General features: G+C 36.2%; 1 protein-coding gene across 3 annotated transcripts in view; it reads left to right on the plus strand.

Annotated features, from left to right (window-relative positions):
* The window catches only part of NRG3 (neuregulin 3), a 1,185,022-nt gene that overhangs the window by 462,774 nt on the left and 696,070 nt on the right, over positions 1-26,178 (plus strand). For all 3 annotated transcript variants that reach the window (XM_036737009.1, XM_036737011.1, XM_036737010.1), the window contains exon 2: positions 12,571-12,700. In XM_036737009.1, coding sequence (XP_036592904.1) covers positions 12,571-12,700 — 130 coding nt within the window. The remainder of the gene's footprint in view (positions 1-12,570; positions 12,701-26,178) is intronic.

Genomic DNA, 26,178 nt, shown 5'->3' on the forward strand with positions numbered 1-26,178 from the left:
GCAGGCATGGCCCACACTGGACTATGCTCCTCTCTCAGACTGGTGCAACAGACCTTTCCTGTCGAACTTCCAGGTTGTCTTGGGCTAGAAATTTGTTTCGCTCTGTCATTTTGTGTGTTCTGCTGCTCTAAAATTTATTTAGAGTCACTTTTTACAGGTATTTGGAGGGGTTTGGGGGAGAATTCAAGGAAGTCCCTGCTTTCACTCTGCCATCTTGGCTCCATCTCCTGGAAAGGGCTTTAGAAGTCAAAGAGTGTTTAATAATTGCTCCTGGAGATAATGGAGAGCCACTGGAATTTATTGAGTTGGGGTAAAGAGAGGTAGCATAGTCAGACCTCAAACCTACACTTCTGGAAAATCACATCAGCAGCTGAGTAGAGGAGTTCCAAATGGATAGCAGAGAAACATTATTTTTTTTCTTTATACTGAAATTCTTCTCTTATTTCTCTCTTCCTCCTACTTTTCCCATATCCCCTTTGTGTTTGGACTGAGCAGGCTAAACCAGGAAACAAGGTGAACTGGAGCTCTTTGGGGGAGGGGCAAGGGTACAGTCTGTCCTATAAGTGCCTAGATTCACCTTCTGGATAAAAGCTGTTTAATCAAATTCAATCCAAAAAAACTTCTATTAAGTGCCTACTGTAAATAGAGTTTGTTGTGCTTGGGGATGGGAAACATAGATAAAATTCAGTCCCTGCCCTCCTCGTTACTTACATTTTCTTTAATCGTTTATAGATGAGCAAAACCTAGTTTAAGTTCTAATCCCCTAAATCAAAACCTGAAAGGCAGGCCTCAGAATAAACTTTGCCTTTTGATGGAATTCCAAACATTTTGTGTCCTCTCTCTTATTCTCCTTTTCTGTGTAACCCTTAAAAACACTCTGGATCTGTATGCCTCAGCACCTCAAGATGAAGAGACTACAGTGTAAGTTCTTACTTGAAGTATTTTTCACTGTAAGTGGCACTTCTTAGAAACTAGAGGAATTGAGAAAGAAAGGGAAAAATACTAAAAAGTCTAGATGGAAATTACCTTTGCCACCAATTGCTCTCGGATCCTGTATGATTCACTCCCTCATATGGTCATTACAGGTAAGAGATTCACAGAAAAGCCCAATTTGGGAGTTGTGGGAGAATATAATACAGATTCCCCTGTAATTCCCTTCTACATTTTTTGAGTCAACATACAGGAGAAAAGGACAGACAAGCATGTTAGTAAGAGTACTATTGAATTTTCTGTGTCCAAAAAGAGTGGGGGAAAATCTCAAAAAAAGACATAAATTTAAACTTTCCATTTAGAACCACCATTACCAAAATATGTCCATTTCAGCTCCACCTTGGGAATAATGTGCAAGTTTGCTTAATGCTAGAGCAGCCCTCTTTAGAAGAAATATCCCAACCTTGAGTTTGGCAGGTGTGTAATGCAAATTTAATAACAGCCCTTTTTACATTTACTGCAAGAATTGATTATTATGGGTTATAGAGAAAACTGTCAGTCCTCTCAGCAGCTGCTTGATTCAACTGAACTTTTGAATTATTTGCCAAAAATTCTCTATTTCTGTCATGCCTGCAAAGTGAACAATTGTCTGATCTTTGGCAGCAGGGAGACAGTGATCTTTGGCTTCTGCCAGCTGAGAAATGGTTTGTTTTCCTTTCAAGCTGCACTGTATTCTTAAATTTTTCTTGACCATTAAATATTTTATAAACCATTTTCTTGCTGCTGAATGGCAAATTCTAATCAGTCTGCAGATGTATGACATAAAGGACAGAGTTACATTCTCTCTAAGGTGTTTCAATAAAATGGTTAGTCTGTCCCTAAAACTACCAGATTTTTTACAGGGTAGTATGCTGTCGTAAAATTTCTTCTTTCTAGAAAATGCATTCTTCAAATTTTGAAAAAAAAAACAGTAAAATAAGCATCCTTTATCTTTCATCTGGATCTGATATTTCATTTAGTTTCTTGCTGTTAACAGTAGTTAGCCAGCCACCTTTGCAAATGGTCTCTCTTGATCAGATCTTAGGTTCTGTGGCTCAATATAGTGACAGTGCAGTTCTAGGGTCAAAATAAGTATTCAGGAAATAGCTGTTGTTAGTTGTTTGATTTTTTAATAGGGGGGGCAGGGAGGTAAAAGTGGATTGTTTTTACCTTTTATTGTGTCCCCAACACTTAACACAGTACTTAGCACATAATGGAGACTTAACAAATATTTATAGACTAGATGAATTAGGTAACATGGTACTATTTTCAGAAATAAATGAAATCCTGATCCAAGAATCATTACTTTATATATGTTTGGCTTTTTTTCTTAAAAAGATATTGTTAGAAAATGAAGGAGATTTGGGAATAATTTCCACATTGCATATATCAGTCTTGTTCAGTAAATTTGAGCTAGATAAAGCCTTCATGAGCCTTCCTGAGTCAGGAGACCTGAGTTCTATTGAAGGTGTTGATTTGGTGAAAGATTGAAAAGCAAAGAGAAATATAGTCTTTCTTAAAGGAGTCTGAATCCTCTGCCCTCACGACAAAATGCTTTGCTTTTAAGCAAAAGTAAGGAAAAGATTGTGTTAGAATACAAGTAATTATTACAGGATGTTATTATACTTCTTGAAAAATCATTGAGTATACTTGCACATAAACTCTAACCTACATGACCAAGAAGCCAAAGATTTATGAAGGTGTAGAACTGGATTTAGTATTAGAGATTACTTCATCCAAATGACTTGCTTTGATCGAGTTTATCTTCTACTTAAAATTTGTGGCTCCCTATCACCTAGGAAATAAAGTTTTATGTCCTTATTATGACTTTAAAGTATATTCACAATTTGGTTTCTACCTCTCTCTCTAACATTACTTTATATTCTCTTCCATGTATTTTTTGTTCCTACCATACCCTTCCTCCTCCCTCCTCTCATTGTGTTTTTTTATTTGTTTGTTTTTGCCTCATTACATTCACAAACTCTTAGGTTTAGAGCTGGACAGTACCTTAGAAGTCAACAAATCATCTCATTTTACAGAGGAAGTAATGGAAATCCAACAGTTAAGTTGATTTGTCCGAAGTCACATTAGCATTAAGTGGAAGGGCCAGGATTTGAACCTGGCCACTCCCACCCAGAAGTGGTCACCCTTTAAAATCTACTACACTGCTTCTCCTTGTCTTGCTTGAAATAGATTTGTTTTCCTCACCCAATATCCATTTCTTCAAATCTGTAACTTCTTTCAATGTTCAATTTATATGCTTCTTCATCAACCATTTTCCTGACAAATCTCCTAGATCTACTCACAATTTTCTTTATTTACATGGAACATATTTTTAAACAGTTTTTTGTCCATCCCCATACTTGTGCTACATTAAACTATAAATTCATTAAGGGTAAGGATCATTCATTCAGACTTGGAAAGAAACCTAGAAAACATCTGGAGGGTTGCATTGGGAAATATAGACCATTTAAAAACAATATGTTGATAAAAAATATTTAAAACAAATTATCTAGCCTCACTTTTCTAATTTTATACATGAAGAAATAGGTCCAAAATATTAAGTGACTTGTCCAAGTTCATACAGCTAATAAGTAGCAGAGCCATGATCTGTAGACAGATCTGGTGACTTCAAATCCATCATTCTTTGTATTTTGCTGGGCTGTTTTTTTTTTTTTATAATACTGCTGTATACCTAGCACTTACTAATATATTTTACACACAATAGGGTTTCCATAATGTTGTTTAAATTGGAATATAGGCCATCTCCTTCATTTTTGTAGTTGCTAAAACAGAAACAGAAAAGTTAAGTGAGTTGCTCAAAAGGCACAATTAGTGAGAAAGCAAAGACTAGAATTTAGCTTACTCTTTTGATATATACTCCAATGTTCTTCCCTTTTTACCAAAAAAGGTATATTCTCTAGCTAGTTCTTGAAAAGGTGATTACAAGGCACTCACATATTTGTTTATATCCAATTTGTTCTATTTATTGCAATAGCTTAAACCACATATTGGTTGCTCCTTTTGATACCAATGATTTGATAATATTGTCAGGAGAGTTCAGACTCTATGCCTTAGTTAGTTATCGGGAAAATTTAACTTTTAAGATGCTCATTGAGAAAAAAAAATAGTTATTTCTTCATGGTAGAAATTTAATTAGCAGAAAACTGCATTTAGCTTTTATCCCTGTTTTTTTAAAGCCCGTATTCTATCCCTAATTTAGTACTTTGGTTTTGGGAACATCTGCTCTTCCACCCTCTTCAGTACATTTCCCTACCACAACATTGACTCTTTGCTGCTGGTTCTCAGATATTCTGCCCCAAAGAAAAAAGGCATTATCTGGGTCTAACCTGGTAATCTTGTTAAGAATCACCTAGGCATGTGTGTGTGTGTGTGTGTGTGTGTGTGTGTGTGTGTGAGAGAGAGAGAGAGAGAGAGAGAGAGAGAGAGAGAGAGAGAGAGATCTCAAGACTTAGATTGACCCTAGGCATTTCTAGGATAGTGAAAAAGGTTGACATGTGCTTGAAGAAAATTGAAGGTATAAAAAATATTCCTTCCCTTTCCCTTCCCCTATTGGATAATGAAGGAAATGGAAAAGTCAAGCCAATTTATATAAATATACTTTATAAATTCTAGAAGTCTCAAACATATAGTGTCAGTGGGGATATTTAGTATCAAATGAAAGTCTTAATTGACAGCTCAGAAAACAAGGAATGGAAGAAAATAAATGCTATTTGATGCTCCAGACAAGTGGAAACAAGGTAGGTCCTTACAAAGCTCCAAGAAAGTAGTAGGCATTTAAAATCCCAAAATGGAAGGAAGTCAACTATAAAACCATTGATAATATTTGATGGTCAGGGTGTAAAAGGTACATTTTGGGATGACAAGAGGTCAGCAAAGACTAGAACCTTTGGTCTTTGCTTATTCTTATGGAGGAAGATAGTGTGGTGTACCTCATTTACCTCATGATAAGATTGTCTTTTGAAGTAGGTGAGTTTGTTTTGTCTAATAGTGGAAAGTTGTGAAGGTCTTCAGATTTTATTTCCTGGAAGATTTCCATTCTGATGAAGATAAATCACTACAGTACAACCTCCTTGAGGACAGAGAATTTTATTTTTTTCCACTTTGTCTTAATGTTGCTGGGACTCTCCAATGTTAGTTTGACCTGTTCTAGCACAACCCTGGATGTCCTCTACATTCTCACCATAACTGTGAATAAGATCATTCCTGAGGCATACAATATTTCTGAACAAAATATTAATTAAATACTTAGCTTAAGAGTTCTGACTGAATTCTAGAGTGGGACTATGTAATTATTGAGCAAAATGTGAAATTTTCCATTTCAAATGGTTATTGGGTCAGAAGGTCACCAATGGTGACCTCAAAAAGTGTTATAAATGGACACAGATGATACAGATGAATATAAAGGTGGTTATATGGGACAGATGTGTTAACTAAAAATAATGTTTACTGGATTTATGAAAAAATAGGCTTTAAACTTTCACTTATAGTCCAGAAATGGGTTCCAAGAGTCATTCTTACAACATATTGCTTACAATATTCTAGCACAGGCAAAAAAGCCAACAAAATCATGGCTATCATAAATATTGGAAACCAAACAGACCAACCAATAACATAAATTTTAAAAATCACCAAAGATTCTCATCTGGAACAATATTGGAAGCTCTGGTTTGTGTGTATCAACATATCATACACATTAGAGAAAACTTAAAGAAGGATGACTAAAGCAATTAAGGAACAGATGTTTGACTTAGTCATGTAACTTATAGAAACTTACTGGTGACTAAATTGCAAATGGGATGGATGATTTTATCATCAAATAGGAGATTAAGAGAGTGCTCTTTGTAGTTTTACTGAAATAATGTCAAAATAACAAAAATACATATTTTGCTTAACAACCTAGATCATAGTATTCATTACCCCAAAGTGTAAAAAAATGCACACACATACATAGATACATACATATATACCATGTATATGCATATACATGCACACACATATACATATATGTGCGTGTGTGTGTGTGTCTGTGTATGTGACAGGTACCACAAGAGTTTAGTTGAATTCATGGATGTTAGCTCTATATCACAGTATTAATGAAGCTAAGATAGTACAGAACATTTTTCTCCTATTGATTTAAATATAATAAAGGTATACCTCTCACCTCCCTAACACTGCTCTTTGATGTCCCTACCTAAGAGAGAAATAAGAATCTTGGGTCTATATGGAAAAGTGGGCTCTTTTAATTAGTATGACCACTTGCAAAGTACTTGACCAATTCAGTGTGCAGTGGGGTGAGAATGGCTAAAAATTCCAACATAGTTCACTGAACATACATTTAACTTTCAATGAATTGTTTTAAACTCCTTCACAAAAGGCTTTCATACTTCTACTCCACTGGTGTCTTTTAGGTTTTATTATTATTATAATTATTTTTTTTAAGTAAAATATGTTGTCTAGTATCCTTGAGACATTGAGATACACCTTCCAACATGTGAAATTTGCTAGTACTTTTTCACTTTGGGAGGATGAAGTACAATGTGATATTTTAATTTTTTTTCATTTTTAAAGTATTCTTCCTACCTCATTATTAAGTTGACCTCAAGCCCAATAAAGGGACAACACCTAAAAATGCCAATTTGATTTCCATAACAATACAAACAACAACAACAATCAGAGGGGACAAAAACATTAATGAATTTTAAGGTTGATTGCTCACTGGTGAATTTATATTCTCCTTTTTCATCAGGAATATTCATCATATGCCCCCAGCTTTATTAATGTTCAGTAGATACTCAATATGAATGGACAAAGCAACCCACAGCACAGTGTGGCAACCACTAGAGACAGCGATTGTCAGATAGAAATTAATTGATCATAATTGGCTTGCCATTGTATTGCACTCTGAAATTGTAGCTTATTAAAATTACTGATTATAAAACAAGAATCTCACTCTTTATGTTGAATGTTATGTAAATGACTAAGCTGTTCATGTAGGAATGATCAGTGAATATCAATAAATGGATAATAAGAAATTAAAGGAAAAGTTAGCTAACTGATAGTGAATTGATGTAGTGCAACAGAGTAGCAGCCGAGTACATTATATTTCATATCTAATTTCTTAGTTTGAGCCGTTGAATTTTAAACATTTACTGTGAAAGAATGCAGTCATCGGAGAGACTTACCATATGGATACCTGCCCACTAATCCTGAATAGTGTACACAAAATAACAATATGAGCTTTATGGGACATTTTTCACACAATGACATTGTAGGAGTGGGAGTAGAAATATAAACTTTTTATAGAACAGGAAACTGAGGCAGAGAGGCATGAAATTACTTGCCTATGGTCACATGACTAGTAGGTATCAAAGTAGGATCTGAAAGCATAACATCTACTTCAAATAGTCATCAATTTGGTTGAAAATACATCCATGCATATTAAAAAAATGACACAATTGTTGCTTTAAGTACAAATTAGATTCAATAGCCTTTAATGTCCTTTCCATCTCTAAGACTTCATGAATTTATGACTCTCTCAGTGTCAGGCTATTTATGGTAAGCCATGTAGACATAGGAAGAGTAAGTCTCTCTATGAGAGACACTAAACCACTGAAGTTTCAGCTTTAGAAATTGAAAACCCATTAAAGTTCCTGACATGGTATCAGTTACAGGCATCCTATTACATAAGGCTTATATTTTAGAAGATGGAGAAAATAGCCTTTGCTTTCTGTGTCTATAGATACTTAGAAGTAATGGGAGCAAAGGAGGGTGGCTAGGGCATGTGACTTCATTTTTTTAAGGAATGCCTGGTGAGGATTCAATAACAAAGCAAATGTATAGCTTTTTTTTTTTTTTTTTTTTACAAATTATAGTCTTACAGAGTTACCTGACATGCTCAAAGTCACATAACTAGTATGTCAAAGACAAGACTTGAACCTATGTCTATTAGGACCTGAAGGCCAGCTCCCTTTTTTGCTGTAATATTCTGTCTTAGGTTCCATGTCTCTATCTAAAATTCCTGCCTATTTTTGTATATCACCTTCCAGATTCTGGTATGATTTTTGTTTTCACATTCAATGGATGATGTTATAGGGTCTGGAAACTTGCCTATTTGATATTTTCACAATTGGATTTAAATAGAATTATTTTCCTTTTTAAGCCTATATATTTTATGAATTTTAAAAATGCTTTATTTCAGGAAGGAATCCATAGGCTTCACGAAGCTGTTTAAAGGGGTCCATAATATATGAGTTCAAAATCCTTGATTTAGGGCATCAAGAGATCAATCTAGACCCATTGGTATACAGATGGGGAAACTGAGTTCTAGAGTCATTAAGAACCGTTCTCAAGATTACATAGAAATTATGCGCAAGAGCTCAGATTTGATCCCAAGTCTTCTTTTATCTCCAAATCCAACACTCTTCTCATTGTACCATTTTATTTGTTTGTTCCCAATTGGTTTTCTGAACACAGAATCAAGATTATAAAAACAAACACAAACACATATACACAATACACACATATAAAAATTCATATATGTATATAGAGAGTTTTATATATATAGAGAGAATTATAAATAGATCTATATGTCATTTTCATGTCTATATCTAATGATCTCTCTCTCTCTGTTTCTCTCTGTATCTCTGTCTCTCTCTCTGTCTCTTTCTCTTTCTGTCTCTTATCTAAAAAACAAAGCAAGTTTAAAAATGCAGACCTCATGCATTGTTGAAATCTCTAAACGTGAATCTAAGGTAGAGGTACTTCTAGGGTCTAGTAAAAGAAGGCATCTCCCTGGGGCTAAGCATGGAATATGTTATATTTGTAAGACCAGAATGGAGAAAGGTATTCACGTAATGCATTACATGAAAAGGCTAGCCATACATCCTTCTGTTTCAACAATCTGGCTAGCAGCTTCTGTGGGGGTGTAAGATCCACCCACAGCCAGCACCCAGAAAGCTGCCAACAGCACAGGTTCTTTTGATCTGCTTAACTAAGGAAAGCAAGGTGAAGGCATTGACAAGCTTACTTTAATTCAGCATACAAATATCATTCACTTAGTTCAGGTGAAAAATCCGGCACCCTGAACTTCAGAGTAAATTACAAAGTACAAACATCAACAGACAGACCCAATACAGATTCATAGTTACCAATATCTAGGTTCAGCCCGAGAGCTCAGAACAAGGGCTGGTCCAGAGTCACTTGCACCACCACTGCTGCGGGAATGAGCTCCAAGGAAGAGGAGGCCAACCCCTGGTTTTATATCTTTTTCATGTGACCTAGAATTGTCACAAAAAGGCGACTTAAACCCATGTGGTCTAAAAGCCTCTGCTGTCCCAGACATGTAAACTAGGCCCTCCCTGGAGTTAGCCCCACCTTGGGCCCCACCTTAGTTGCCAATCCACACCCACATAGGTTTTACACCTAATAAGGGTTTGGGCCTAGGGCTTAGCACTTAGTAAGACTCAATGAAATACACTGAATTACTCAAAGCAAACAAAAGCCAAACTCTTCAAGGGCACTTGTTGAACTAAGTGCTAAGGAGCCCATTTTGCTTACCAACACACCTTCTATGCTTACTCTTTAGGTTAAATGCTGCCCTGTCTCTTTTCTTCTTGTTTTCCTTTTTCCAGGCTGCTCTTTATGGCCATTTTAGCCAAATTCCTCCTGTACAGATATGTTGAAGGGAGCAAAGAAAGGCAGTTCATCGTATGATTGACCAAGGACATGAGCTCCAACCTCTTCTTCAGGGATATCTTTAATTAGAGAGTAATAATCTGAATATATTTTTCTACTTCATGAAAAAAATGCTTACTTAGTAAGATTTTCATTAATGATTTAATGATCACTGACCCCTCTCTTATTAGTGGTACTTGAATCATCCAATTAGAACAGGGCATGAAGTTTGAAAATATATGGAATATTGTGAAAATTGCATTCACTGGCTATAGCCTTCGGGGATATAACAACAACCATAACAGCTTACACTTGGGTAACACTATGTGCCAGGCACTGTGCTAAGCGTGGTATGATTGTTATCTCATTTGATCCTCACAACAACCCTGGACAGTAGGTGTTATTACTATCCCTGTTTATAGATGAGAAAAATGAAGCAGAGGTTAAATGACTTGTCACATAACTAGTAAATGTCAGAGGTCACATTTGAACTCAGGTTTTCCTGATTCCCTGCCCAACACTCTTTCTATTGCATCAGCTATCTTTATAGGATGATGACAACTTATAAAACAGAAGAGTTTATATACTTCTTTGAAGTTTTCTCCTATACTATGTGCTTATCAGAATGTGACAGTATATTTTATGCTTAGGCCTTCATCATGGACTAGAACTTGAATTCTTACAGTGATTGATTTTCATATCTGGAATACATACGTATGCCTATTTACTTCCCCAGGAAGGGGTCACTTGTCAGTGATTGGCTTTTACAGCCTTACACAATTTAGATCCAACAACAATTTCACAGGTATCTATTTAGTGCAGCAAACCACCACTAGCAATACAAAACAAAACAAACAAAAAAGTGAAATCATTTCTGTCATTCAGGAGAATATATTTCAGGGGCTAGAGGAGGGAGGAGAATGTGATTTTTGTTGTTATTGAATAATTTCAGCCATGTCCGACTCTGTGACCCTATTTGGGGTTTTCTTGACAAAGACACTACAGTGGTTTGCTGTTTCCTTCTCCAGCTCACTTTACACATGAGGAAACTGGGGCGAAAGGGGTTAAGTGGCTTGCCCAGGGTCGCATAGGTAGTAAGTATCTGAGTTTAGATTTGAACTCAAGTCTTCCTGATTCCAGGCTTGGCACTTTATCCATTGTGTACCTAGCTGCCCCAATAAGTACAACTATAAACATATAAATATAAGCATATATATATATATGTGTGTGTGTGTGTGTGTGAATGTAGTGAGGGCTGTCCCCACAGGTGACATAGGGGTGTTGTTTTATGGCTATAAGGGAAACAGAATAGACATCTCTAGCATCCTGTTCCCAAATCCTTCTCCAAGGAGACTTTATTTTCTCCCAGGAAGGGAAGCAGGAGGTTGGGGCCAGAAACTTGGCCATTCTGCTCTCTTCAAAGAGAGGAGTTACTAAGGTTGAATGATATTTGTATGCTCCTTTAAATATTATTAGTCTAGGCAGGCCTTCTTTAACTTTTTCTAGTTGTGGTCCCTTCAGTGCTTCTTAAACTGCGGGGTCATGAATCAGAGTTTAAGAAGCGCTGTATAGGTTTAAGCTAACTTCTGATCTGTTTCGTTAATTGGAGTAAAGGAAATAATTCCATGCTTTATATCCAAGGCTTGACCCCTTTCTTAACAAATAGCAGTTCCACAATGAAAATACAAAACTGGTAGCAAAAATGTCCATTTATATAAGTTTATAGTAAAGCAGAAATCAGGGAAGGTATACACAGGAGAATATATACCAGACAACTGTTTAATAGTTCTTTTCACAAATTTTCCATTCTAGCCAAACTAACCTAGTCACAATTTCATCTCCCACCTCCATGACTTTGCACAGGCTTGTCCTATGCCTACAATGTACTCCTTCTCCTCTACCCCCAGTATCTCTAAGTTCCATCAAATATCTGATCATGTACCAATACCTATAAGAAATTTTCCTAACTCTCCTATACCACCCAGTTGCTGGTGCTTTCTTCCCCTGCTTTAAATGATTATTTATAGGCTTTATTATTTACATGTTTTAACCTTTCTTGCTTTGGACTAAGTAGAATGCAAGGTTCTTGAAGTCAGGGGCTGCTTTCATTTTTGCTTTTTTTTTTTGTTTTGTTGGTTTTGCTTTTCTTTGTACTCTTGATACCTAGGACACGTTAGGAGAAAGCTTCTTGTTTTGAAATGGCTTGGATTGGAAAAATGAAAATTTTCCCCTTTGCCCCCAAGAGAAAGCTAAGAAATAGCAATAATTTGATTCTATTAAATGGGTACATCCAGCATTCTTCACATATAAAAGTCTGTTTCAGTATTTGCAACATTTGCATTTTAATTATGTAATAAAGAGAGAAACGCTGAAGGAATAATTGGTTCTGCTATTAGCCAATTAGAGCTGTAACTAAAAAACCAAAAATTTACATTGATTGCCATAGAATAGTCACAATATCCATTGATCAGATGTTTTATAACATGTGGTGGCAATAAAAAAGAGAGAGGGAGGTATCCATTTTCCATGCACCATATTTGTTAAAATTTAAATTAATGAAAGCAGATTCAGAAAGCCTTACTACAATATAATTTAGCTTTTACTGTTAATGTTTTCTAAACTGGAGATACTTGGGGGTGAGCCTAATGATTAAAATTTAATTTAGAACAATGACAGTTTGATAAAGTGACCACATTCTGTATAGCTGGTCCCATATGAACAGAGACAGCACATTGTCCTTTCGGTCCATGTTGTGCCATGGATACTATGCTTCTTTTTCCAGTAGAAAGCCTGTCAGAACATATAATTCTATGATTGCTTATGGGACCTGTCTGGCAAAGGGGGCTTGGATTTTGATGAGATACTGACTGTATATTTCCTTCCCCTGTGCATTTTCCTTGACAGATACGACTACATATTCCACTGAACGATCGGAGCACTTTAAGCCGTGCAAAGACAAGGATCTTGCATATTGTCTGAATGAAGGAGAATGCTTTGTGATTGAAACCTTGACGGGGTCACATAAACACTGCCGGTAAGCGAGGGCCATCCACCGACCCACACTGTTTTCTGCTCAGTCTGTGCAGAGCTGGGGGAAAATGGAATGCAGCATAACAGGAGGCAAAAATGGCCAAAGCCATTGTGATGAATGAGTGAGAATTACAAATATGGGAGACCAAAGTGTCTCATCTTCTCTGATATCTGGGAAGTAAACTAGAAGTCAAAGTGATAAGGCCTAAGTTTGCTACACTCAGAAAAAATCTATCAAATCAGTTTGAGGAGGTGTTCTTACAATACCTATACATATGTACTTAAATGTTACTTGTGCATTTAATATCATTCATCATAAGACTCATATATATTAAAGTATTATGTTCTTATTCATTCCCTGATGTTCAGAAATATTTACTTATAGTTAAGCCAGCCTTTTGAGGTAAGACAAAAGATATGATTATACAGAGTCAGACCACCAATGCAAAAAGCCAACACTAGCTTCAGCTTCTCTGTTTCATCTTCAACAGACCATAGACTCGTTCTAAAGCTGCTAGGAGGTCTTATGCTTCTGTCTCAGTTCATTAATTCCATTACAATTTATCTGTTTTTAAAGGAAAAGAAAAACACCCCTGCTTGTGGAATACTTTCTAATAAGAATAACATTCCAAATCAACAAACATAACCCTGTGGCAGGCCAGTGACTGAGCTGCAGGGTACAAACACAATGGTGGGGATGTGGAAGGTGGTTGTTTATGAGGTCTTCGGAGACACAGGATTACACTCCAAATGCCAATAAACAAGGTCCAAACAGATGTAGATAAATAATGCTCTCATATGCACTACAGCTTCACGGCCCAGCACCCCCTTGCAGGAAATCGAATTAGCATTAGAAAAATATATCCTACTGAATTTTTATTCCCAGGACTACACTTGTGATTTGTTTTTTCCTTGAATTTTATATACTTTAGTGATCGTTCATATCCATAGTCCTTTCCTTCCTTTTATTTGTTTTTCTCGTATGACACAGTTATTAAATTAATTATTCTGAATCATGGAGCATGGAATATTGTGATTTTTTTTCTTTCACTAGTGCTATTGGTAAAATGTATAGTTCTCCTGTCCTTCCCTCACTGCTTGAGTAAATCAACCCCAGAACCCTGGACTTACAAGTGCTAGAAATGAGATCCCTTTCCGTTTGGATGAACCACAATCTTTGAACAAGATTGGGCCAGTGGTTTAAGCCCACGGTGAGGGGTAGTTCTGATATCATTCTTTAGCATAGATTATGTTAGTTGATTCCTTTGGACTAGCCTTGGGACTTTAATAGAAAGAGAGTTGCAGCTTTACCTCAACTTTCAGTGGGACCTTAGCCTAGTCACTTAAAATCTAGTTAACTTCTTGATCTCAAATATCAGAGGTTCATAATGGATGAAACATTTCTATCTCTTTATGTGCTGTTCCTTCATTTGATGTTGGCTTCTCTTTGCCTTTTACATTATTACATGAATCCCAGAAGATGTGCTATTTTGTATTAAGAAAAATTAATGAATGCTTTGCATCTGATGTTAAGTCTTATGCTTATTCAAAGGCCTGTTTACAATATCTTATGACCGTTTAAAAAATTTTGACTAAAAGATTTATATTTATGTTTTCGGGAAGGCTGGTGCTTCCTTTAAGACAAGATTGCATTATAGTATTCTCTCTCTCTCTCTCTCACACACACACACTTGGTTTTCAATCATCACCTCTGAGTTATATTGGTATAAGGAAATACCAATGAGGAAATTCTATTAAAGCAAGTTTGCAGCTGCTCTATTGCTTCAAGTCTTGGAGAGTTTCCTGGGAGACTAATAGGTTAAGTGACTTGCCCAGGACACACAGCCAGCACGTGTCAGAGATCGAACTTGAACCCAGATAGTCCTGTCTCTAAAATCAATTTTTTATCTACTACATCATGACTGACTGTCATCACTTTATAATAGATTAAAAACTATCAATTAGACATATTTAGGTGAAACAGTGGGTAGAGTGCTGGAACTAGATTCAGAAAGACTTTATTCAGATCCAGGCTCAGATATTTACTAATTTTATGATCCTGGGAAAGTTAGCTAATCTCTATCCACCTCACTTCATCTATAAAATGGACATAAGAGAGATAGAGAGAGGGAGAATGAGATAGTTAAAAATACATAAAAAGAGATGGGGAGGAAGGGTAAGAGAGAAAAGAGGATGATAAATAAGGAGAGACACAGAGACAGAAAGATACAGAGACAGAGGCCTACACACAGAGAGAATATAAACAAAAGGAAGTGCAAATTTAGCGTAACAAAGTGGAAAGAGGACTGTAATAGGAGCCAAAAGACCTGCAGTCTTGGATTCTGACTCCATATGTGTCATTTCATAGTCATGTGATCCTCACTTACTATTTTTAAACATAAATATGTTTCACTAATGACTTTCTAAACATGCTAACAAAAATGTGTTTATATGTGTGTTTACATAGGAAATTTTTATGAAGGTTTACATTTCTTACCCCTGTTTTTTTAAAGAAAATGGCAGAAAGTGCAACATACATTTACCTTTTTGTATATCATGGCTCAAACAGTCAATGTTTTTAGTACTAAGAAATTTACCAGAGCAGAAGAAATAGGCTGTGGTGTGTGGATATGTGTGTGTGTGTGTGTGTGTGTGTGTGTGTGTGTGGTGGGAATGGGGGGAGCAAGCCCATTTAACTAGATTATCCTAGCATTCATCCTTCTTTTCCCCCTTGACTTGAACATCATTATAATTACAGGAAGAGATCTCCATTTTCTTTTTTAAAAGAGAAAATTATTAGGAAAACAAGTAGCTAAATTGTTTCATGCTTATTTAACACCTAGTTGAGGACCACTTACCCCTGTGGTCCTAGTCTCCCCATTAAGCATGATGTATAGTAACCCAGTTCCTGTTAGATAGAAGCTATTATCATTTACTATTATTAGGTTGATGAGCAAGAGCTTTCAATTAAACACTTTCTGATTAAATAATATCCACTCCATTCAGATGTTTTTGTTAACATTCAATTTGTTCCTGTCAAAGTAACTTGTTTCCACATTGACTTCATGCATTTTGAAAGCATGGACTAAACCTGGGATTTCACTAATAGGAATAATTCAACCAGAGAAGCTGAAAAATGTATAAGGAAGTGGAGGAAGGCTGTTACAGCCTTGTGAGTAAAAATGTTCTGGAGAAAAACAGGGTTTTCTATGCCTAATTACTTTTCTTATTTTATTTAGATATGGAGGGACCTGGGAAAAGGAACGTTCCTCAATGTCTTCAAAAACAGAAGTGTCCACTGTAATATAACCAATTGATAGGTATTTAAATAGAACAGAAGTGAATTGGGGACAACTTCAAATTTAAAATAAAATGTCTCCCTTTCATCACTGAAGTTCAGTCAAGATAGCATCAGTCATGCTGAGAATTCTCTTTTCTAGTCTTTGGATGGGATAGGGATTATTCTTAGATTTCACCTGAAATAGTGATTTGGTGAAGCTGACACTTTTTTTCAACCTACTGGATTGTTTGAAATTTGAAACTACCCACCCACCAAAAAAAGGATAAAAAATGTGAGCATAGTGAGTACATGAAGAGAGATGTTAATATTGAGTTGATGGGAAAGCCATATGGTAGAATGTTGAGGTGATTGGGATCTTCATGGACTCTTTCTAGTTCATTTTTAAAAAATAATTAGGCTTTGATATCAAGGATTTCCTTTCACAATGTGTTGACATCAGTGAAGGAACAGAAGTGTGCCCTTTCCTAAGAAGGGTATTATATGGCTTTCACCAAGTCCTAGATATATAGATATAGACATATATGTGTGTGTGCATATATATATATATATATATATATATATATGTACATATATGTATACATATATATGTAATTTACAGAATGGAGTCATTTGAATATACAACTATATGATTTGAGGAAGACTCAGTGTAGAGGGGAGCAATAGTATATTTTGGGCAGGTCCACAACAGAGGTGGCCTAAGATTTAAGAGCAAAAGAGAGAGAATCTGCAGAGCTTTGCGTGTATCTATCTGGAGCCCCACCTGCCAATTGGCAGTGGTTCTAGCAGTTGTGGTTGAAATGTCTTGGGAAGAAAAGGCTTACATATTCAATGATCTGGAAGCTTCTTAACTTGTAGTACAACTCTTCCTGTTCTTCTGCTTAGCACCTACCCCATAACTGGAAAAGTTGAGTTAGAGACATTTTAATCACTGTTAAGGAAATAGCATGGTATTAATGATCTGAATGATTGCTATTATACACAAGCACACTCCACTTACCCTACCTCCTCCCCCATATTTTTTACCAGCTATTTGGCAATATATATTGCAGAATAAGAATTCTGTGGTATTCTGTTCTTAAGATGCCAAAATGGATCTTAAGCCCCAAGGAATTCCCCATCTACAGTATCTAGGATTGCTTTTTCACCTGACACTTTGTATGAGTATGTAGCACCCCTTGCCCCATGGATGAAACTTTGCCCTAGGAACAGATGCTGTTTTCTCCATTTGTAAATGAGCAGGAATACCTTGACAGGAAGGGAAGATGACATTAGCTTTAATCTATCTGTGGATGGCAGAAAAGATTCAGGGGACTGATCTCAATTGGTCAGGATTCAAAGAATTGTGACTGATTATGAGATCTGTCCCTAGATTAAACTAATTAGTTTCATTTCTGAGTGAATGCCTTTGAGGTTCATCAGATATTAATTGTTAAATAATAATATCCACAGGAGAAATCTAAACAATTGCTGACAACTTGGAACTTCTTAATGAAAAGAAGAATTGGCAATACCAGATCCTATTTACAAAGCAAGCTAGCAATCACTCTGGAAGATATATTAACTTTACACATGACAAGGGTCCATTTTCTAAATAGTTCTTCCAAAGTCTTAAGAGAGAATGACTTATTATGTTATAAATAAAATCAAACAGAAAACAATTATACATCTGTTTGTGTTCTATGGACTGTGATAAAATGATTCTGAAACATCCTGATAGAGATTTTGGCTCTAAAGATAATGTGGTATAATGTCTGTAATATGACACAGAATAATAATAGGATGAACAATCTTAAGAGGTGTTTCAAGTTCATCACAGATTTTCCAAGGTAAACATTGAAACATTCAGCTGATGATATTTACCACAACCCAAATATAATTTAAGTAATTTGCTATTGCTGTGTTCACAAGTCAGTGATGTTCGTAATAGAGGGTCTACTGATTGCCCTTGCCATGAAAATATTTCAAGTTATAATGAAACTTCCCTTTATTCTCAATCAGTGTAGCTTGTCAAAATAGTTTCATTTTCTAAAAATGGATATTAACCTTGCAGTACTGTGATGTAATGAAGTAGATTGTTTACTCTCTTCTAGCATATTTCTCAGTTCAGTATTCCTTTGCCACAGAGCCATTCTGGAATGCTTTATGTTGAATTTTAAGACCATGATAAAGAGTATAAAAGTGCATCTGTTAAGTGCTGGTCAAATGTTCTTAAGTTGGTCACTGAAAACCCAAATAATTTTATCAGAATCTTGTATTGTGGCTAGGAACAATGTTTTTTTTTTCTTTTTAAAATTTTCATTTGTATTTTATTTTCCTCCAGTTACATGTAAAAAAAAATTAACATGAATTTTTAAAAGTTTGAATCTCAAATTCTCTCCCTTCCTCCCTTCCCCACCTACCCTCATTGAGAAGGCAAGCAATTCAATACAGGTTATACATGTGTAGTCATGCAAAATACTTCCATAATTGTCATGTTGTGAAAGACTATATTTCCCTCCATCCTATCCCCTCCCCCCTTTATTCTATTCCCTCTCTCCTTTCATCTCAAAAGTGTTTTGCTTCTGACTACCCCCTCCCCCAACCTGCCCCCCATTTTGTCACCCCCACTTTCCCATAGGGTAAGATGTATTTCTATACCCAATTGAGTATGTTCTTCCCTCTTCAAGCCAAATCTGATAAGAGTAAGATTCACTCACTCCCTCTCACCTCCCCGCTCTTCCCCTCCACTGTAAAGGCTTTTTCTTGCCTCTTTTAAGTGAGATAATTTACTCCATTCTACCTCTTCCTTTGTCTTTCTCCCACCCCTTCTCTCTCACCCTTCTCTCACCCCTTAATTTTATTTTTTAGACATCATCCCTTCATATTCAACTCACACCTGTGCCCTCTGTCTATATATACTCCTTCTTAATACTCTAGTAATGGGAAAGGTCTCATGAGTTATGAATATCATCTTTCCATGTAGGAATATAAATGGTTTTACTTTAATAAGTCCCTTATGATTTCCCTTTCCTATTTACCTTTTCCTGTTTCTCATGATTCTTGTATTTGAAAGTCAAATTTTCTATTTAGCTATGGTCTTTTCTCAAGAATGCATGAAATTCCTCTGTTTCATGTTTTTCCTCCTGGATTATACTCAGTTTTGATGGGTGATTCTTGGTTTTAATCCTAGCTCCTTTGACCTCTGGAATATCATATCCCAAGCCCTCTAATCCCTTAATGTAGAAACTGCTAGATCTTGTGTTATCCTGATTCTGTTTCCATAATACTTGAATTGTTTCTTTCTGGCTGCTTGCAATATTTTCTCCTTCACCTGGGAACTCTGAAATTTGGCTAAAATATTCCTAGGAGTTTTCCTTTTGGGATCTCTTTCAGGAGTTGATCAATGGATTCTTTCAATTTTTGTTTTACCCTCTGGTTCTAGAACATCAGGACAGTTTTCCATGATAATTTCTTAAAAGATGCTATCTAGGCTCTTTTTTTGATGATGGCTTTCAGGTAGTCCAATAATTTTTAAACTATTTCTCCTGGATCTATTTTCTAGGTGAGTGGTTTTTCCAAAGAGATATTTCACATTTTCTTGTTTTTTTTATTCTTTTGGTTCTGTTATATATAGATATAGATATAGATATAGATACACATATATATGTATGTTTATATATGTTAATTTCTCACAGAGTCATTAGATTCCATTTGCTTCATTCTAATTTTTAAATCTAATTCTTAAATGAGCTTTTGGACCGCCTTTTCCATTTGGCCATTTTTAAGGCATCCTTCTCCTCATTGGCTTTCTGGACATCTTTTGCAATTTGGGTTGGTCTATTTTTAAGGTATTATTTTCTTCAATATTATTTTTGGTCTCTTTTACAAGCTGTCTGCTCATTTTTCATGATTTTCTTCCATCACTCTCATTTCTCTTCCCAAATTTTCCTCTACTTCTCTGACTTGATTTTCAAAATCCTTTTTGAGCTCTTCCACAGCCTATGACCAATTCATATTTTTTTTTCAGGCTTTTGATAAAGGAGCTTTGACTTTGTTGTCTTCTGTTTCTATGTTTTGATTTTTCTTGGTCACCAAAGTAAGATTCTATAGTCTGAGAATTTTTCATGCTGTTTGCTCATTTTCTCAGCCAGTCACTTGACTTTTGAGCTCTTTGTCAAGGTAGGACTCTGCATTCAATATGGAGAGGGCATTGTCCCAAGCTTCAGGGGTTTTGCACAGCTGTTTTCAGAGATACTTCAAGTCATCTGTAAATTTTCAGTTCTTCTAAGGTGGTATGATCAAAAGAGAGGTGATTCCTCCTCTCCTGGACTGCGTACTGGTCTGTGAGTGACCTCAAGCACTCTTTTCAACCTTCGAACTGTGAGGAGGATTCTCTCTCCACAACCAATACAAGGTCTGCCATGCCAGTGCTCTTCCTCACCCCAGGACCACCACCCAGGATTGTGACCTCTATTCAAGGAGGGCAAAGCAAGAGAATCCTGTCTCAATGCCAGCAAAGGGATCCCTGCAATACCCCTGTGATGAGCTTCTGGATCCCCCCACCATTTGTGGGCCTGGAGCTCCAGAAGCAGGCACTGCTGCTGTTGCTGCTGCTGCTGCAGCCACTACCACTACCTCTGCTGCCCAGGGGCTGGGGTTCAACCAGGCTCTTGTCTCACCCAATCCATCAGAGTTTTCCCAATGACCTTCCACATTGTCTTTGGTGTTTGTTTGTTGAGATGTCTGGAAACCACCACAGCTGCTAGGGATTCAGTCCCCTGTAGGCTGATCCAACCCTGTCTGTGTTGGCATGGCCTGTTCTGGACTGTGCTCTGTGCTTTGCTCCCAGCCTGCTGTGACAAACCTTTCCTGTCCACCTTCCATGTTGTTTTGGGGTGGAGATTTGTTTCACTCTGTCATTTTGTGGGTTCTGTAGCTCTAGCATTTGTTTAGAGTCATTTCACAAGTATTTGGAGGAGATTGGGGGAGAGCACAAGCAAGTCCCTGCTTTTAATCCACCATCTTGACTCCACCCACTTACTTGATTTTCTAAATAGTTTTTGAATTCTTCCATGGCCTGAGACCAATTAATATTTTTCTTGGAGACTTTGGGTATAGGGGCTTTGACTTATGTGTTTTGATCTTCCTGGTCACCAAATAAATTTCTATTGTCAGTTATTTTTCCATTGTTTGCTCATTTTCATAGCCTATTACTTGACTTTTTAACTCTTTGTTAAGGTAGGGCTCTGCTTTCAAGGAAGAGGGTGAACTGTCCCAAGATAAAGGGGTTTTGTGCAACTGTTTTCACAGATACTTCTAGGGACTTGTAAATTTTAGCTTCTTCCAAAGCGGTATGATCTAAGGACAGGTGTTTATTCATCTCCTGGCCCATGCTCTGGTCTGTGAGTGACCACAAGCATTCTTCTCAGCCTTGGAATTGTGAAGAGGGTTTCCTTTCTTCTGCTGCCACAAGTTTTACTATGCTAGTGCTCCTCCTCACCCCAGGTCTACCACCCAGGACTGTGACATGGATGTGAGTATGGGCAGAACAACAGACTCCTGCCTCAATGTTAGCAAAGAGACCAATGTAATCTCCTTCTGACCAGTTGTGCTATCCCCTTACCATCTGTGGGCTGAAAGTTCCAGAAGCAGCCACCGCCACTGCCAATTCAGTCACTTCTAAGGCCTGCTCCTGGTTTACTGAGGCCCAGGCTGTGCTGGTGCCACCTGCTCTGGACTGTGCTCTTCTCTCAGCCTGTTGCAACACACCTTTAATCTCTACCTTTCAGGTTGTCGGGCTAGAAATTTGTTTTACTCTGTGTTTTTTTCTTTTTGGTGGGTTCCAATGCTCTAGAATTTGTTTAGAGTCATTTTTGAAGGTATTTGGAGTGGTTTGGGTCAGAGTTAATGAGAGCCCTTGCCTTGCTCCCCCATCTTGGCTCTATCCTCCTGAACAGTTTTTCTTCTGTAAGTACTGTTTCTTATTTTGTGACTTTGCCAAGGCAAGATGATGTGTATAGATTTTGAAAGGGTATATGAAAAGAAAAAAAAAACAGAAACACAAGAAAATGAATAACCAAGGGTAAATACAAAGGACTTACATGTGGACCATAACAATGGTGTCAAGTATGGAAAAGTCTGAGATGACTAGAAGATTGTGAGTATCAAAAAAAAAAGTACATTTGGAGAAAGAACAATGTAAGGATTGTCCTCTGCTTTGGGGCAGATGGGAAAATGTCAACAGATGCTTGGTTTAGGAGAATGATCTTCAAACTGGAAATAGTCGAACAAATGGGGAAATAAAACCCAAGAAAATGGGAAATAGTAAGAATGCACCTTGGTTCTTGAACAGAATTTAAATCATTTAGCCAAGATCAATTACATCTCTAGACACTGAAGGATTTGTAGGGGTGATCACAGAATTGCTGCTCACAATCTTTAAGGAACCATAAAAAAGGAGAAAGGTGTCAGAAAGCTGAAGACGAAAATGGGCTAAATTTTAAATGAGAAAAAAAGGCAAATATCAGAATCCACAGACTAATGAACTTGCTGGCCATACCTACCAACAATTTATCTTAGATTATTAAATACCTGATTTTCATTCATTATTTTCCCACATAATTAGAGTATTATTTACTAAGTCATTTCTCCAAATTATTCTTCTTTTATACATGGAAGTAGTGATTAATCTAACTTGGTTTCATTGAAAGGCAAAATAATCCCATCATCTGTTTAAATATATTTTCTCGATAGTAATGTCCTAAATGTTATGACTTGGTATATTCAAAATTTCATGACATTAGAAAAAAATAATCAGCCATGAGATCCTTGTGGCCAAAATAGAGAAAATAAGACTAGAAGATAACAGAATTAAGATGAATTCTTAACTACTTGAAGCAACATGATACTCAAATTTCAATGAATAGATGCCAATCTAAAGAGAGATTTATTGTGCTATCCCATCATGTTTTGTCTTATTCCTGTTTTTTAAATCAGTTATTGGAATGAATTACTAGAGAAGACAATGTGCTCTAGTAGATAGGGAGTTGTGCTTAGAATCAGAGGACTTTGACCCAAATCCCAGTCTTGATATTTACTAACTCTAAGATCATTAAAAAGTGAGTGTAACCTCTCTCAGATTTAGTTTGTTCATGTACAAAATGAGAAGTCTGCATCAGATGACCTTTAAAATCCCTTTCAGTTCTAAATCCTGTAATTCTAAAATATGTTCATTAAATTTGTGGATGATACAAATTTATAGAGTTTAAATAGCATATTGATTGATAAAATCAGGATTTCAAATGGTCTTTCTATATGTTGGAACAATGTCCTATATTTAATATGATTAAATTTCACCAGTATAAATAAAACATCTTGTTCTTAGGGTTTTTTTTAAGAAATTCTTTTGTCTTTATCCTTCCTTCATTTCCAAATATACCTTTCCATGTTCCATTCTCAGGAAGTCATCCATTGTAACAAAGAATTTTTAAAAGGAGGAAAATACCAGCTTAGCAAAAAATAAAATTTTTTTTGACAATATACACAATGTTTTGCATTCATAGTAAATTACCTCTTTAAAAATAGAGGGAGGAGTATGTTTTCTCCTCCTCTTCTGGAACAAGTTTTCATGATAATTAGATATCATTCAGTTATGTGGTTTGCTGTTATTTTTTCTTTCTATTTACATTAGTGCACTTGTTTATATTTTATCTTCCTGGTCCTATTCACTGTGATTCATTTTATAGAAATTTTCCCATGATTCTCTGAATTATTCATATTCATTGTTTCTTATGGCATAGTATCATTCCATTTCTTTCATCTACCACAATTTGTTTAACCATTTCACATTTGATACTCCGCTACTTTGTCCCACTTCATTGATGCTGCAAAAAGTGCTGCTATAAACTCTGTGATGTGTACAGCACTTTTCTTTTTATGTTAGCTGTACAAGAAGAAAATGAGGGAAACCTAACCATATAGCAATTAAATGTAAAAAAAGCCCAAGGTCTTTTAGAAGACAAGCCCAATATAACTTTGTCAGAATTCATTGTAATCTAAAATTTTATTCATAGAAGTTTAGTATCCAGAGCTAAGGAGTGCTTCTCCATTCTCTTCTGAGCATAATGCCTCTGGATCATTGTATTTAGTTATGGATATTGCACAAGGGAGAGTGATGAAATAAAACATCCAACTGATGGTTGCAAATCATATATTAGTAGTGATTAAAGTAAATGGCAAAGATTAGTCTAAAGAGAGAGAAAATAGTGAGGTACCATTATTTTCTCAAGATATTTAAAGGACTGATGTATAAGGAGGAATTTCATATTTTCTCCTTGGAGGTTTGTCTCTTTAATTGTATATCAAACATTCCATCTCTAGCTTTCATTGTCAGTGTAATTTTTCTTCTTCTTCCTTCCTTACTGCCTTCAAGACTGTCCAGGTCTCTTAAATCCTTAAAGACCTTCACTTACTCCTGTCATGCCTTCAAGCTAACACCCCATGATATTCACATCTCTTTTCCATTCCATTGGCAAGCTTCTAGGATGGCATTTACATATATTGCCTGCACTTCCTTGACTGCCACTCACAGCTTCATTTATCACAATCTGGCTTCTGACTCTAACACTCTTTCAAAATTGCTCTCTTCAAAGTTCCAGTTATGTCTTAAATGCTAAATCATATTATCCTTTCTGAGCTCTGATTCTACTTGACCTCTCTATTATATTTGACCTTACTGGCCATGTTATGGATGCTTCCTCCTCCTTGATTTCTATGATGCTACAACTTGCTGGTGACTTTCTTTCTGTTCGACTGTTTATCCTCTGTTTCTTTTTCTTGAACATCACCCATCCTCCACTGACTAAGGATGGATATCTCTCATGTTTTTCTCCTCCAGGTCCTTCTGCTGTTAGCATTTTATTCTCTCTTAATGATTTTATTAAGTCCAAAGGGAGTCAAATATTACCTCTATGTAGATAACTGCCAGATATGTGTATGCAATCCTACCTTATCTTTCTCCTGAGTTCCACTCCTCAGTCATCAACTGTCTTATATTTCTATCTATCTATCTTCCCTCAGCAGCTCAACCTCAACGTGGAAAAATATTTTTTTTCCTTAAATAATACATCTTTATTGAGGAACCCAAAATCATTTCCAGTCATCCAAGCTTACAATTGTATCAATTTCTGACTCTTCCATTTCACACTCCATATCTCCAAAGTTGCTGACTTCTATTGATTATCCATCCACTGTATAATTCAAATCCTTCACTTTCTCTTGATCCAAAAAACCTCTAGCCTAGTTTTAATCCCACATTTCTTCTAACATGGAGTACTTCCATTGTCCTTTAATTGGTACTTCTCTTTCCAGTTATCCTTTCCTTCTCTAATCCATCTTCTTACTTACTCTAAAACCTCATTGAATTTGAAATGCTTTATTGTATTATTGCAATAGCCTTCTAATTGAGACTCTGGTTTCAGTCATTCTCTACTCTCTCTAGGTCATCCAATCCTAGGATCTACACAGGTTCAAAATATCTGTTATTAAGATGTGATCCTGACCATATTATTTCCCTCCTCAAAATGCATATGTAACTCTATTTCCTCTATTAAATAAAGAACAAAATTAACCCTGCCATTTTAAGGCCCTACATATTCTGGTTCCTTTTTCATATTCTGAAAGCTATTTCATATTATTTCCTTTATTCTATGCTGTAGAAAATCTATCCTATTTCGATTATTATTCAAACTTAATATTCTATGTCCTAATTCTGCACTTTTAGCAAGTTGTTCCTTTTGCCTGGAATCCATTTCATCCTAATTTCTTCCTCTTATAATTCTAACCCTCTTTCAAGGTACCACTTCCTATAGAAATCTTCCATGATTCCTCTGCTTGTTACTGTCCACTTTCTCTTCATATTATCTTATATTTCTTTATTTTCTAAATATATTATGTATCAAACCATGACAACATAAATTTCAATTGAGAAACTGACATTTTTTTTTAAATTTAAATTTATTTATTTAATATATTTGGTTTTCAGCATTGATTTTCACAACAGTTTGAATTACAAATTTTCTCCCCATTTCTACCCTCCCCCCCACTGCAAGATGGCGTATATTCTGGTTGCCCTGTTCCCCAGTCAGCCCTCCCCTCTATCACCCCCCTCCCCTCTCATCCCCTTTTCCCTTCCTTTCTTGTAG

Source organism: Trichosurus vulpecula, chromosome 8 (genome assembly GCF_011100635.1).
Source record: "Trichosurus vulpecula isolate mTriVul1 chromosome 8, mTriVul1.pri, whole genome shotgun sequence".
NCBI lineage: Eukaryota > Metazoa > Chordata > Mammalia > Diprotodontia > Phalangeridae > Trichosurus > Trichosurus vulpecula.